Here is a 15,071-nt window from a genome sequence, read left to right as displayed (position 1 = left end):
CTTCACTTTCACTTTTCACTTTCATGCATTGGAGAAGGAAATGGCAACCCACTCCAGTGTTCTTGCCTGGAGAATCCCAGGGATAGTGGAGCCTGGTGGGCTGCCATCTATGGGGTCCCACAGAGTCGGACACGACTGAAGCGACTTAGCAGCAGCAGCAGCATGAGGACTGACAACCTGCTTTGTTCATTTCTGTACCAATGCTACATCAGAGTACTTGAATTAAATAATGCTTGTTTAATGAATGGGGAATGATATTCTCCAAAACACAAGCTGTACTCTTTGGGAATAACTATTGAATTTACCTAGTCATAGTCGGTTCAATAGAGCAGTGCTGAGTAAAAAATTCAGTCCAAATCAAAGCAAACCTTATCTATACTAGTCAGTAAAATCCTAGAGTGCAATAATGATAAAAGTCTTGAAAGACTCCAGAATCAGGGCACTCCCAGACTGATTTCTCATTTCCCTGCTGTGTGATGATATTTCTTTTAAACCGTTGCTAACAAGTAAATTAACTTATACACTTTGAAAGCTGTAAATAAAAGGCAAGACATTCACTATTATATAAAGTAAACAATTCATAAATATTCCCTTAAATTTTTTGTTTATTAAAATTTTATTAAACATTTCTATATGTTAGATGCTGAGAATACAAAAATTAAAATCAGACTTCTTAGGTCGTTTATCTCCTAGTGGGCAGAAATGCTGAACAAGCAAATATGAATGCAGAGACTATATCTTAAAGGGAGCTATGGACCATGCATTTGGACACTGAACTTCATCCTACAGACATTTGGAAATCACTGGAGGATTTTGAAGAGGATAACATGGTAAGATTATTTCAGAAATAAGAAGTTCCTAGTGTTGTGGAGGAGGCATGATATTTGTCAAAAAGTTTGACAAATAACAATATACTACTCTTCCAAAATTAGAAAAATATAGTTTGCATAAAGAAAACAATCACTTGTAATATTTTAAGTACTTCTACTAGAAATATAATTTTCCTACAAGCATGTTTGGTTTACTTGATTTTCATTTAATAATATATTATGAATCTTTGTGCTAAAAATATATTACATTATTCTTATCATTATTAATGGCCTGTAAACACACACATATGCACATACACACCATAATTTATCTATTCAATCATAAAAAGTACAGTACATGTGTGTTTAAAAAGAGTATTCTTCAACTGCACATACTTTTAAAATAAAGTAATTATTTTATCTAATATCTTTTGATATTAACTATGCTGCTGAAAAACACTGCATATTCCACTTTTATTTTCTTAAAAGAAAAGCTGAATCTACATTTTTAATGAGATTATATTATATCCTTCTGAGAAACTATGGCACACAAATCAGTTATGAAAGGAGACTCAGAATTTTTATTTAAAGTCTCATAACAGTAAGCTTTCTGTTACTATAACTGGAGCATGACTGACTATTAAAGGAGGATGAGAAGAAACAGAAGAATTAAAAAGTAATAGTACATTGTAGGCATGAATAATCTTTAGTTTCAGCATGTGAATTCTTGGTTGCAATACATGGGGTTCCTTGACCAGGGATCAAATTCACTCCCCCTGAATTGGGAGCTCAGAGTCTTAGCCACTGGACCATCAGGGAAGTCCCAACAATTTCTTAACAGATGGTAATATCATAGGTTCAAATTTTTTGTCTGGAGAATTAGCACCTAGAAATGCTCTCTGCTGCTGCTGCTGCTGCTAAGTCGCTTCAGTCGTGTCTGACTCTGTGTGACCCCATAGACGGCAGCCCACCAGGCTCCCCCGTCCCTGGGATTCTCCAGGCAAGAACACTGGAGTGGGTTGCCACTTCCTTCTCCAATTCATGAAAGTGAAAAATGAAAGTGAAGTCGTTCAGTTATGTCCGACTGTTCGAAACACCATGGACTGCAGCCTACCAGGCTCCTCTGTCCATGGGATTTTCCAGGCAAGAGTACTGGAGTAGGGTGCCATTGCCTTCTCCGAATGCTCTCTAGTTAATGTCAAATATATAAGACCACAGAGTAGTACAGTGATCTCTGGTAGATACGTGTGTTTTAACTTTGGGGAATTATCTGCCTGCTTTGATCTTAGGGTCTTCATGTAAAAGCATATGCACATATTTATATCCTGACTTTGTAGGATTGTTTCAAAGATTAAATAAGATACCAATACATAAGAACACTGAAGTGGGCTCAGTGTTTACATACAGTTTGACATTGAATAATTCTATTTCCTTCTGGCCTCAAATTCTTCTCCACACAAAAATTTAATAAAGTACATTACATTTGATCATTATTTTAGAAAGGAGGAGCATGGCATCATCCTTACGTGCAGTGCAGATTCTGTGTTCTTACCTGGTGATAAAGTGCTTCAGGGTAATCCTGAGTCATTAACCGAAATAGAGCTAATAAGGCCCAGCCAAAGCTGTCGAAATTTGTGTAGCCATCATCAGGATTTACACCAGCTTTTACACACACATATCCTTCAGGACACTGACTAATTGAGATAAAGAAAAGAAAAACTGCTTACTCTTAGGTGACTTTCAGATCAAGGTTAAATCACAAATACAGAATATCTACCCATGAATAATAAAGGGCCCCCTCTTTCATGGGGCGTGGTTTACTCCCAAACAATTCCCAGTGAAAAAAAGTTGCATATGAGTTAGATTTTCAGCTGATATAAGTGAACAGCATTAGTTAAGCTAAAAGACAACAGGGCCTCACAAATGGTTTTTGCCAAGTCTTTGTTAAAGATTTCTTTACGACCCAAAATCAAAGTGAAAGTATAACTGGTGGAAAATGACACTGATAAAAATAAAACTGCAGTAGTTGAGGGTTTAATTTTTAAATGATCTCACCTCAAACCCTTAGATACCATTATTTAAAGAGTGAGAAAACATTGTTCATCAATAATTTATAAGCAGCTAACGGCACTTTGGTAGAAAGATCAGATTAAATATTTATTGCATTTCCTTTCATGGAGTCTTCATAATTTTACCTACTGGGGTTTGGTTCTTGTTGTCCATTATGAAAGTAGTGGCCCAATAAATCATGCTTCCTCCCTCATCACCTCTCTGTAGATCCCTCCCACATTATTGGAGCTTTGGCCATGTGACTTGCTTTACATATATGTTAATGGCTAACAAATGTGATACAAACAGAGGTTTAAAAAGTACTTGTGTGTTGAGACTTGCTAAATTGCTGACCTATAGAATCTGAACTGATGAATTTTTGTTCTTGTCTTAAAACACTAGTTTTTGGGATAGTTTATCATACGGCAAAGTATAATGGCTGCAGGTGAAACACTGACTTTCTCTTAAGGCCTTGATCTACTATATCATTGTCATTCTGACTATCCATGACTTGGTATCTTGAACATGCATGTCACGTCAAATCTAGTTTGGAATGTCCACAGAAAGGTTTAGCTCGAGTGGGATGGGGCAGATACAATGAGATGGATTCACAATCTGGGCTTGAAAATAGAATGGGAACCCAGCAGTAACGAGGTAAAAAGGTTGAATAAGCAATAAAATGTCCAAATCACCTTGTACGTGTTGTCGCTTCAGTTGTGTCCGACCATTTGTGACCCTATGGACTATAGCCTGCCAGGCTCCTCTCTCCATGGGATTCTCCAGGCAAGAATACTGGAGCAAGTTGCCATTTCCTACTCCAGTGGATCTTCCCGACCCAGGGATTGAACAGAGTTCTAATTGGCAGGTGAGCTCTTTACCACCAGTGCCACCTGAGAGGCTCCCCCGTGTGTGTGTGTGTGTGTGTGTGTGTGTGAGTCACTCAGTCGTGTCCCGTCAAATGTAGCCTACCAACTTTTCTGTCCATCGGATTCTTTGGGCAAGAATACTGGAATGTATTGCCATGCCCTCCTCCAGGGATCGAACCCAGGGATCGAAATCCTGAAAGAGCGTTGGGTGGACTCTTTATCATCTCAGCCACAAGGAAAGCCTCTGGAAAGCCCCCTAAAGCACCTTAATGCAACTAAACTACATAACTCATTCTCCTGCCTCCATGTGCTTTTTCCCTATCTCGGGCCCAGAGTCTCTAAGAACTGAGTTTCAGATGGGTGCCAAGTCATTCCAGCTGAGGAAAGTAATACAAAGAATTAAGCCATTGTACCGCTGAGAAGCACTCTGTTTCAACTTTATCTCTTCATTCGAAATTATAAGAAAATAAGTTTTTTCAATAGTCATGTATGGATGTGAGAGTTGGACCATAGAGAAGGCTGAGCACCAGAGAATTGATGCTTTTGAACTGTGGTGTTGGAGAAGACTCTTGAGAGTCCCTTGGACTGCCAGGAAATCCAATCAATCCATCCTAAAGGAAATCAGTCCTGAATATTCATTGGGAGGACTCATGCTGAAGCTGAAACTCCAATACTTTGGCCACCTGATGTGAAGAACTGACTCATTAGAAAAGACCCTGATGCTGGGAAAGATTGAAGGCAGGGGGAAAGGGGGACAACAGATGATTGAATGGCATCACTGACTCGATGAACATGAGTTTGAAAAAGCTCCAGAAGTTGGTGATGGACAGGGAAGACTGGCATGCTGCAGTCCATGGGGTTGCAAAGAGTCAGATATGACTGAGCGACTGAACTGAACTGAACTGAAGACTTGAGAGTTCTGTCATCTCACTGAAGAATTATTTTAAGTCCTATTGTTGTTTAGTCACTAAGTCGTTTCTGACTCTTTTGAGACTCCATGTAGCCCACTAGGCTCCTCTGTTCATGGGATTTCCCAGGCAACAACACTGGAGAGGGTTGCCATTTCCTCCTTCCCGACCCAGGGATCAAGCCAGCATCTCCTGCACTGGCAAGTGGATTCTTTACCATTAAGTCACCAGGTTCCCATAAACTGTCATAATTCCGAGAATTGGTCTCAAGGAAATTGAAACCAACCAACCCTGGATCTGAAGATTAATCATACTTAAAACAATCAACATGATGCTGGTCAGACCATGGATGACCGACTTCAAGATGACTGTCAGAGCTGACTGTGCTGTTTCTGCATGTAGCTCCCTCCCTCTTGCCCCCTGATTGTCGGGGCAGATGGAGAGTCAGCCTTTGAACAAGAGTCTACCCTCCAGTCAGTTGCTAGCATCTAAAATAAAACAAACTTTCCTTTTCACTAAATGGCCTCTTATTGGCTTTTGAGCAGTTAAGGGCCCGACTCCACTCTCCATTACAATACAGATTTGATAGAAGAAAACATTAATACTACTTACCTAGCATCTGATCTGTTGCCACAAAGAAGAGCATATCTTTCTCCTTCCAAATAATAAAAGTTTTCTGTTTCTGGAAAAATAGGAAAGACATGATATTTTGTATCTAGTTTTGAGTGAACAGCATATCTAAAACCCAATTACATCTGTACAGATGAACATCCTTCTCTACAGTAAGAAGGAAGGAGTTTGTAGCCTACCATTTTCTCTCAATCTAGGAGGCTTTGGTCATATTTATTTATTTTTGAAATGATAAAACTTGTGAGTTTTAGCAATTCCAAACTTAGGTTTCCCTGACATAACTGTCTGAAGACTTGGAACTTTATCATCCTGATAAAGGAAACCGATTCAAATTAGCACTTGGGCATAGTTAGGTATTTACATGAAGATTGTTCTGAAGTTGAATTTGTTCTGAAATTGAAGGTTCAACATTTCTGTGAAGAATGCTTTTTTATATAGATGGCAAGGGATTCTTACCTCGAATATAATATGGGTTTCCAGTTCTGTTATTCAGCATGTCAGTTTCATTTTCTTGGGGCCATCGCAAACATTTATGCTTCAGATTGCCCATGAAGAGCCCCATCCCAATTAGAGAAAATACACTCAGAAAAAAGAGAGTTAGGATAATGACCACAGTGAGTTTCTTCAAACAATGGATGAGTATGGCTACAAAAGACTTCAGTCCTGAAAAGAGAAAGGTTTGTTTTTGGTAAAATAAAATACCTTAGTAAAGCAGCATTAGCAAACTTCTCTCATGGTGAATGCAGATGCCATTGAAATTAATAGCTTTGTGTTTTATAATTTCATTTATCATTACCTAGATCTGATAAATAAAACAAATAACATGCTAAACTTTGAGATTTCTGTATTATTGCTAATCTATTACGTCTGGCAATAAGTCAGACATACTTTAGTACTCTTACTTATTTGTTTGTTTCTTTTTACTACATAAAGAACGGGCCCCCTCTCTTGGTTACTATTTTTCGTACTAATCACCATTATTTATAAGCACAGGTAAAGGCAATGAATTACAAATCAATATTGGTTGCAAATGTTGTTGAAAAAAAGAAATAATTTGAAATAGCAGTATTCTATACATTTTTATTATCTTTTGATGAACTCAATCTTTGAAGCTCATTAAATAAAACAGTAAAAATTTTATGAATAGAAATGGAATAACATACAACTGTGATTATATATCACTGTATTTATACCAGAATACTTGTTAATTAAGAATTCAACTTCAATGTTAGTTTTATTTAAGGACACTCATTTTTTTAACCATTAAATAATACATGCTCAATTCTGAAAATATAGAAATCAAGAAAAAACAACAAACACCCTATAATTACACTTCATAGATAAAACTACCATAACTCTTCTTTCCTCCAATAATGGATGAAAATAAACCAACTCCATAATGTTGAGCAAGTTATCAACAGTTTAATGTTTCTGTTTAATTATTTTTAAGGGAGTTTAAATATACTTATCTCATACATCATTGTGAGAATTGAAAATCTATTTTTTTAAAAATGACATCCTCAAATGATTCGATTTCTTGAGTGTAATAGAAAAGTTATTAGAAAAGAGTGTCCTCAAATAAAGCTAACTTTAAAATACTTGGGTGTGATCTCAAAAACAACAGAATTATCTCTGTTTTGTTTCCAAGGCAAACCATTCAATATCACAGTAATCCAAGTCTATGCCACAACCACTAAAGTTGAAGAAGCTGAAGTTGAATGGTTTTATGATGACCTAGAAGACCATCTAGAACTAACACCAAAAAAAGATGTCCTTTTCATCATAGGGGACTGGAAAGCAAAAGTAGGAAATCAAGAGAAACCTGGAGTAACAGGCAAGTTTGACCTTGGACTACAAAACGAAGAAAGGCAAAGGCTAACAGAGTTTTGCCAAGAGAACACACTGGTCATAGCAAACACCCTCTTCCAACAACACATGAGACGACTCCACACATGGACATCACCCAAATCAGATTGATTATATTCTTCACGGCCAAAGATGGAGACTATACAGTCAGCTAACAGACTGGTTCCAAATTGGGAAAGGAGTACGTCCAGGCCATATAGTGTCACCCTGCTTATATAACTTATATGCAGAGTACATCATGCAAAATGTTGGGCTGGATGAAGCACAAGCTGGAATCAAGATTGCTGAGAGAAATATCAATAACCTCTGATAGCAGCAGATAGCACCCTTACGGCAGAAAGTGAAAATAAACTAAAGAGTCTCTTCATAAAAGTGAAAGAGGAGAGTGGAAAAACTGGCTTAAAACCCAACACACAAAAAACTAAGATCATGGCATCTAGTCCCATCACTTCATAGCAAATAGATGAGGAAACAATGGAAACAGTGACAGACTTTATTTTGGGGGGCTCCAAAATCACTGCAGATGCTGACTGTAGCCGTGAAATTAAAAGATGCTTGCTCCTTGGAAGAAAAGCTATGACCAACCTAGACAGCATATTAAAAAGCAGAGACGTTACTTAGCCCACAAAGGTTTGTCTAGTCAAAGCTATGCTTTTTCCAGTAGTTATGTATGGATGTGAGAGTTGGACCATAAAGAAGGCTGAGAGTAGAAGAATTGATGCTTTTGAACTGTGGTGTTGGAGAAGACTCTTGAGAGTCCCTTGGACTGCAAGGAGATCAAATCCTAAAGAAAATCAGTGCTGAATATTCATTGGAAGGACTGATGCTGAAGCTGAACCTTCAATACTTTGGACATGTGATGCAAATAACTGATTCACTGGAAAGGACCCTGATGCTGGGAAAGACTGAAGGCAGGAGGAGAAAGGGACAACAGAGGATGAGATGGTTGGATGGCATCACGGACTCGATGGACAGGAGTTTGAGCAAGCTCTGGGAGTAGGTCATGGCCAGTGAAGCCTGGCATATTACAGTCCATTGATCACAAAGAGTCAGACATGACTGAGTTACTGAACTGCCTGAAAGTTACTCCTGTGATTAAAGAAATGTGATATCTAGAATAAACATATAATTTTAATTGCTACCATCCTGAAATACATATTTACAGCTACTTTTGCCACTTATTATAACAATTATACTATGAATTGTTTTGCTATATGCAAGTCTTTTAAAAGTATTACTTTAAAAATGGAATTTCTGTGTCATGGTATATGAGATATTTAAGTATTAATTCATATATTCATAATTTTAAAGAAATTTTGAACCAATGCATAAACCAAAGACTATAAATATATAGTCTTTATATATTATATAAATTTATATAAACCAAAGACTATAAATATATGCCTTTACTAAAGGTAGGACATTTTTAAAAATATCACTGCCAACTTATTAGAAGAAAAATGGGATATTTTAATTTGATATTATTGCTGTGATCACCATAAAAATCTTTTAAAATATGTGTATTTGAACTGTGTATTTTTTATTTGGTCACTGTTATGAGTCCTGTGTATATTTTGTACTGAAAAGAATTTTCACACTGTTTTGTTGAAATTATCTTTAGGAATGGAAATTCTTAAATATAAGTAAGAAGTATGTGTGCATATAAACATAAACTCATGCAAATATTTTATCTATAATAGTGATATTACAGAATATATATAAATTAAAATATACTTATACATGTATAAATACAAAATATTGTTATTAATATTGCTATGACATAAATATATTCTATACAGAATATATAAAATCAAGCTTCTTATGGAGCTTTAATTTTAGTGTCAATATTTTAATCGATGATAAAAAGAAGTCACCATCACACTTTATAGACTCAAATTTATTAATAATTTTCATTGCTATCTTCCATTCACTGCTACCTACCATTCAAAGCTCTGAACCATATGTCAATTTTGATTTTGATTTCCTGGTATAACTTTTTCCTTCTTTTTACTTTTAAACTTTCATTTTGTTTTAGTTTAGTGTATCTTTTGTGGATTCTAACTTATGTCTGGTTTAATTTTAAAGTCTATATGTTTCTTTCATTAATTAATGTTTAATTTGGCTCTGCTTGGTCTTTGTTTCTGCACACAGGTTTTCTCTAGTTATGGCGAGCAGGGGCTACTCTCCAGTTGCGGTGCATGGGCTTAGTTGCCCGGTGCCGTCTAGGAGCCTCCTGGGCCAGGGATGGAATCAGTGTCCCCTGCCTTGGCAGGCAGATTGTCAACCAGCACTTGGACCCCAAAGAAGCTCAAGTCTCTACATCTTGACAGACAATTTTAACTCAGTTATACTCACTTTACTCACTTTTATAAACTGGCTTACACTTTATGCCTTAGAGTACATTTTTAAGAGGAAAAGGATTATTTTCATTCTCTTGAATAGTGTGTTTTCCTTTCTTCCTTGTTTTCATACACACTTGTATAACCAGTATGTGCCTTGGTTGTTTTCTCCTTTGAAAAAAAAAGAGCAATTCATACCAGCCTGTATGCTCCCAATTCTAGTTACTATATTCTACTTGGATTTACCTGAATTCCTCTATAATCTTTACCTCTAATTCTATGATGAAGATGAAGGAGATACAACTTACGTTCCAGTAATTTGTGGAGAGTAGTAAAAGAACTAAGACTGTGGAAATTCCTGCAAGGACATTTCTCATTGCTGGTTTCTTCACTGTGCTTGGTGAAACTACCATGCCACAGACCATTTTTATCAAACAGGTTTATTGAGATATAATTTATAAACCATACAATTCACCTGTTTAATGTGTACTATTCAATGTTTCAGTATATCCACAACTGAAGTGAAGTCCCTCAGTCATGTCTGACTCTTTGCAACCCCATGGACTGTAGCCTACCAGGCTCCTCTGCCCATGTGATTTTCCAGGCAAGAATACTGGAGTGGGTTGCCATTTCCTTCTCCAGCCTATCTTTCCGACCCAGGGACTGAACCTGGGTCTCCCACATTGTAGGCAAACGCTTTACTGTCTGAGCCACCAGGGAAGTCATATCCACAAGGTTAGGCATCTATTATCACATTTCCCCAATGTTTTTGCTGTTTTGCCCAGCCTGGACTCCAAGTACAGAGTATGCATTTATCTGGCCTTCTTCATATGTTCCAGTGGACGAACGTTGCTTGCAGATCTTATTTTTGGTGTTATCACACTACTTCGTGGGTTTATTCATTCAATTATTTGATAAAACCTCTGACTCATAACAGCCAAAAAAAAAAAACTCTGAGTGAAGTTTCCTATCTTATTGTTTTTATTCATTCTGAACAACAAATCAGAAGGTATTAGTAGGCTTCCCCAAGACACATTCAGTAATGGGATGTGTAAATTACTCCTCTGCATCTTCCATCAATGTGGTCATGGCTGTACATTATTTAACAGAACCTTCTTGAATGTTGTGGCATGTGGAATACGTCCTATCCAAGCACTGAGAGTAAAAGGGTACTTATTTTATATAACTTTGTTCATTTCAACTGGCTCTTAGATTCAATGAGGAAAAGAAGAGGATGGATTAGATAACTGTCTGGACTGCTAATTCATTCAGAAGTCTAAGGACAATTTTAGTATTTCATATTTAAGACATAAAATTAAAGAAACAGGAAAAAATAAGGAAGTAACTTATTTTGATTGAGTTCTACATTTTGTTATCATAAGCATTGAAATCACTTCAAATAAGTAACAAATGTATTTTTTTCCTTTCCATTCCAGGAGTGACAAATAAATTTGATATTTGATCTTATATTCATTTATTTCAAAGATGAAATGTTGTTTAACAACATTTCTCTAAGCAATGGCAAGGCCGTTCAAACGAATACATGGAAGTACATGAAACAAAATGAAGACAGAGAACTTGATACTTTTTCTTACCTTGGTTTAAAGGAATAATTTTCAAAATTCTCAAATTTCTCATAATTCTACATACTGAAATGAAATTTAGAGGTGAATATCTTGAAATATGCCTGTGGAATTAAATTAAAGTCGTTTATAAATCATATTGAGTTTATGTTACTGACATTTGGCTTTTTATAATATTTGAAGCTTGTTTCTAAAACCAGATATGCAAATATTCACTCGCTTTCATTATTGCATTTTGCAAACAGGTTTATTATTGATTGGAAGGCAAAGATTTCTACAGTGCAAGGTAATCAAGTAAACATTAATCTACAAATTATGAGAGTTTATAAAAGCTTGACACTTTAAGTGGTCAAAATTTCATCAAATACTCTATATTATGTTCATATTTTGCAATCTTATTGGTTTGAAAATATAGTTAAAATAAGAAAATACATAGCTTTTGAAAGGAATAAGATTTATTTTAAGTATTTAAACTCCTGGTGCTGATAATGATGGTGATGACCATGACAGTGGTGACGGTGATGGTCGCAGAAGTCAAATGTATGTTGGTTAAGGACACAGTCTCTAGAGCCAGACTGCTGGTAGAGAAATATAGACTCTACTATTTACTAGTTGTGTGATATGAAAAAATTACTTAACCTATTTTGCCTCAGTTTCCTCAAATGTAAAAAGTAAGGATAAGGGTACTTTCTAATTCTGAGGATTTGGGGGAGATTAAATTAGTTAATCAATGTATGCTGCTGCTGCTGCTAAGTCGCATCAGTCGTGTCCGACTCTGTGCGACCCCATAGACGGCAGCCCACCAGGCTCCCCCGTCCCTAGGATCCTCCAGGCAAGAACACTGGAGTGGGTTGCCATTTCCTTCTCCAATGCATGAAAGGGAAAAGTGAAAGTGAAGTCGCTCAGTCGTGTCCGACTCCTAGCGATCCCATGGACTGCAGCCCACCAGGCTCCTCTGTCCATGGGATTTTCCAGGCAAGAGTACTGGAGTGGGGTGCCATTGCCTTCTCCTAATCAATGTATAGTTCATAGCAAAGCATCTTCACATACTGAGAGCCCTTAGTTGCGTTAGCCAAATTTTAGCTAATAGCAATGGCAAGAAGAGAAATAATACTAGTGACTTCAGAAGTACTGATAATAATTTCAATGATATTAGATACTATTTTTTGACTGCTCACTACATGGAAGAAACTAATCTGTTCATTATAAAGGTTATTTCTTTTTTAAAAAAATTGACACTAACTCTACAAATAGAGTATTACTTTAAATTATGTTTAACAGGAATTTGATGCCTGTGACAATTTCTTTAGCCATAAAATAGAGTACATTAAATAGAAGGATTGAAAAAAATTAATACATGTGTAAATTATTAGAATTTAATGTATCATTCTAGAAAAATGTGCATGTATATAAAATATCTTATTCTGATAATTAGAATATTTCCTGTTCTTAAGCAATATAGATTAACAGAATCAAATATGTTGGAATCCTCTCCTAGGTCTCCAGGATATTTTCTGGTCACCGAACATAATCACCTCAAGTGCAAAAAATTCAACCTCTATTGTTTTTGCTTCAGGTAGAAAACAGAGATTATTATTCCTTTAATTTATTCCTCTATTGTTTTTGCTTCAGGTAGAAAACAGAGATTCCCATTCCTTTAATTTTCAATGCATAGTCAGGATTAGTTCAGTTGGAGCTGCCTAAGAGAACTCACTATGTCTATGATTTATGAATCGTTCTGTACTCATAGAATTTTACAGGCAGAAAATTCTGTCAACCTCAATGTTTCTTTATGAAAAGCATTTTCTTAGCAAGCAAATATTATGATGTTTGCAACTTAAAAGGAGTACTCACTCAAATAAAGTTACACTGAAATCAAGCCAGTTCCATGAATCACCAAAGAAATAAAAGGGTCCTGCCCAGATGCCTCTTGCAATGAGTTTTACAAGTATTTCAAATGTATAAATTCCAAGCAAAGTATTCCTGCAGAAAAAATTTCACATAATTTTCATATGACTTTTCATATTAAAAATGAAACCAATATTTCATAATTCTGAAATATATGTCTATGATAATTATTTGGCAATCAATCAACCAACCAACTAGACAACCATAGGATAGGGCTTTAGTTAGGGCTTCCTGAGTCTTAAAACATTAACCATGAGATTTGGCTATCAATTTTTTTTCAACAAATTTTAGCCCAGGGTTATGTTTATATATATTTAAGTAAAGAACAAACACAAAATATCAAATTTATCCCACATTGGGAGTCCAGCAATAAGTAACAAAATGTAGGCAAGTATGAAAGAACTTATTATCTACATATACAAAAATTTTTACAGTGAATCAGTATAATACATATTTACCTTCCAAAGTTAACTAATTTTAAGAATAGAAACCTTGAGGGGTGGCATTAAGAAGCTTTTCTTCTCTAGAAAACCTAATGGGCCTTTCCATTTTTGTATTCTAATGCAAGGTAAGCTACTCACACCCCCAAGGAAAGAGAAGTAGAACAGAAAGGAATAAAAAGATATCTTTCTAAAGAATAGACAGGAAAATTAGACAGGAAAATGTTATCTGAGTTTGAAACAAATTTGGTGTGGGACTGCAATAGTAAGGAAAATCTGAAGCATTGAAATATATCAATCATTAGAATAAAAATAAAGCCTCACTTACATGAAGCCACAGACATAAACACATATATAGCTAAAGGCTCAAGCATCTCTATCTTGTGAACCTAACATGCTGGGAAATAGAAGCATTTAAAATCCAATTAAGAGTAATGATGGGAAGAAAAACATTAAAATTGATTAACAACATGTGTATATATTTTATTCAGAAAATTTATCAATTGTGGAATATGTGTATTATATTATGTACAATGTATATTACATGTAAATTATAAATATTAATTTGTACCATGTCATAATATGTAGTATATAATGTACTATAACAATGTGTTAAATATAAAATATAATCATATATGTGATTATACACAATAAAATTATATAACTTACTGCAATGCTGGCCCCCATTTTGGCAAATCAGTCATGGACATATATATGCAGTCAGTCAGGACGCTAACCAAAATGAATAGTCGGAAAAAGGTAAGTTACAGTTAAGGAACAATAGTAATAAAAATAATGTTTAAAATACATTTCTATAATCTGTTTATATGTATGTACACACATGAGATCATACAGTTTCTTAAGTTTCAAAAATGTACTATTTATATTGAAAAGCAATGAGGATTAAGATTTGCTACCACTACTTGTGTGCATTAGAAAATATATTTAAAATGTATTTTCAAATATGGAACACACTGGATTTATAACCAAGATTTCAGTTTGACATAAAATGATATGTTAATTAAAAAGTTTACTGCAGCAATATTTGAATAGAATAGTTTCATTTGATGTTAGCACAGTTTAAAACCAACAGAAAAGGATATGGATGTACCAAAATCTTAATGGTTGCTCTTCTGATTGAATTGAAAGGAGACAATGTACACCAGGTAGCATTGAATCTGAATATTGTTCTCTTTTTATTTAATACTATGAAAGTCTATAAGAAGAAAAAATGAAAATCAAGTGAAATTAGAACTGAGAATTATGATCTTATCAATTATGCAACATTTTCCAATGACCATTTCAGTCATGAAGTCTAACATTTATACTTAAATTTTGATATCCATTCACAGATTAAATCAAATGGAAAGGTTTTTAAGCTAGTTTTATTCATATTTAGGCTTATCTACCACACATTTTTTGCCAGTGTTCTACCTAAGAAAACCATTTGCCACACACCAATCCTTATTTTTCCTGCAGAATTGATGTAATAGAAAGAAATCTATAGCTTGATGGCTCAAGAGTATCCACTTTAGCATACTAAAATTCAATAAATGTAAAATAAGTTAATTTTATTTTGAAGCAAATAAGGTATGAGACTGCAGTAGCAAAAGTGACCCACCCAATTCATGCAAACATTATCTTAGTCATCAGTAATTTTCTATGGTATGTAA

At 35.2% G+C, this 15,071-nt stretch overlaps 1 protein-coding gene across 1 annotated transcript in view; it reads right to left on the bottom strand.

The window, feature by feature from the left end:
• SCN7A (sodium voltage-gated channel alpha subunit 7) overlaps positions 1–15,071 on the bottom strand; it is an 81,520-nt gene that overhangs the window by 45,217 nt on the left and 21,232 nt on the right. The window contains exons 3-9 of the mRNA XM_027558694.1: positions 14,502–14,614; positions 14,068–14,157; positions 12,905–13,033; positions 11,063–11,154; positions 5,719–5,925; positions 5,245–5,314; positions 2,362–2,503 (exon numbers count right to left, since the gene is read on the bottom strand). Of these exons, the coding sequence (XP_027414495.1) occupies positions 2,362–2,503; positions 5,245–5,314; positions 5,719–5,925; positions 11,063–11,154; positions 12,905–13,033; positions 14,068–14,157; positions 14,502–14,614 (843 nt within the window). The remainder of the gene's footprint in view (positions 1–2,361; positions 2,504–5,244; positions 5,315–5,718; positions 5,926–11,062; positions 11,155–12,904; positions 13,034–14,067; positions 14,158–14,501; positions 14,615–15,071) is intronic.

Source organism: Bos indicus x Bos taurus, chromosome 2 (genome assembly GCF_003369695.1).
Source record: "Bos indicus x Bos taurus breed Angus x Brahman F1 hybrid chromosome 2, Bos_hybrid_MaternalHap_v2.0, whole genome shotgun sequence".
In the NCBI taxonomy this organism is placed as follows: domain Eukaryota; kingdom Metazoa; phylum Chordata; class Mammalia; order Artiodactyla; family Bovidae; genus Bos; species Bos indicus x Bos taurus.
The sequence above is the reverse complement of the archived record's forward strand: the minus strand, read 5'-3'. Positions and strand labels throughout refer to the sequence as shown.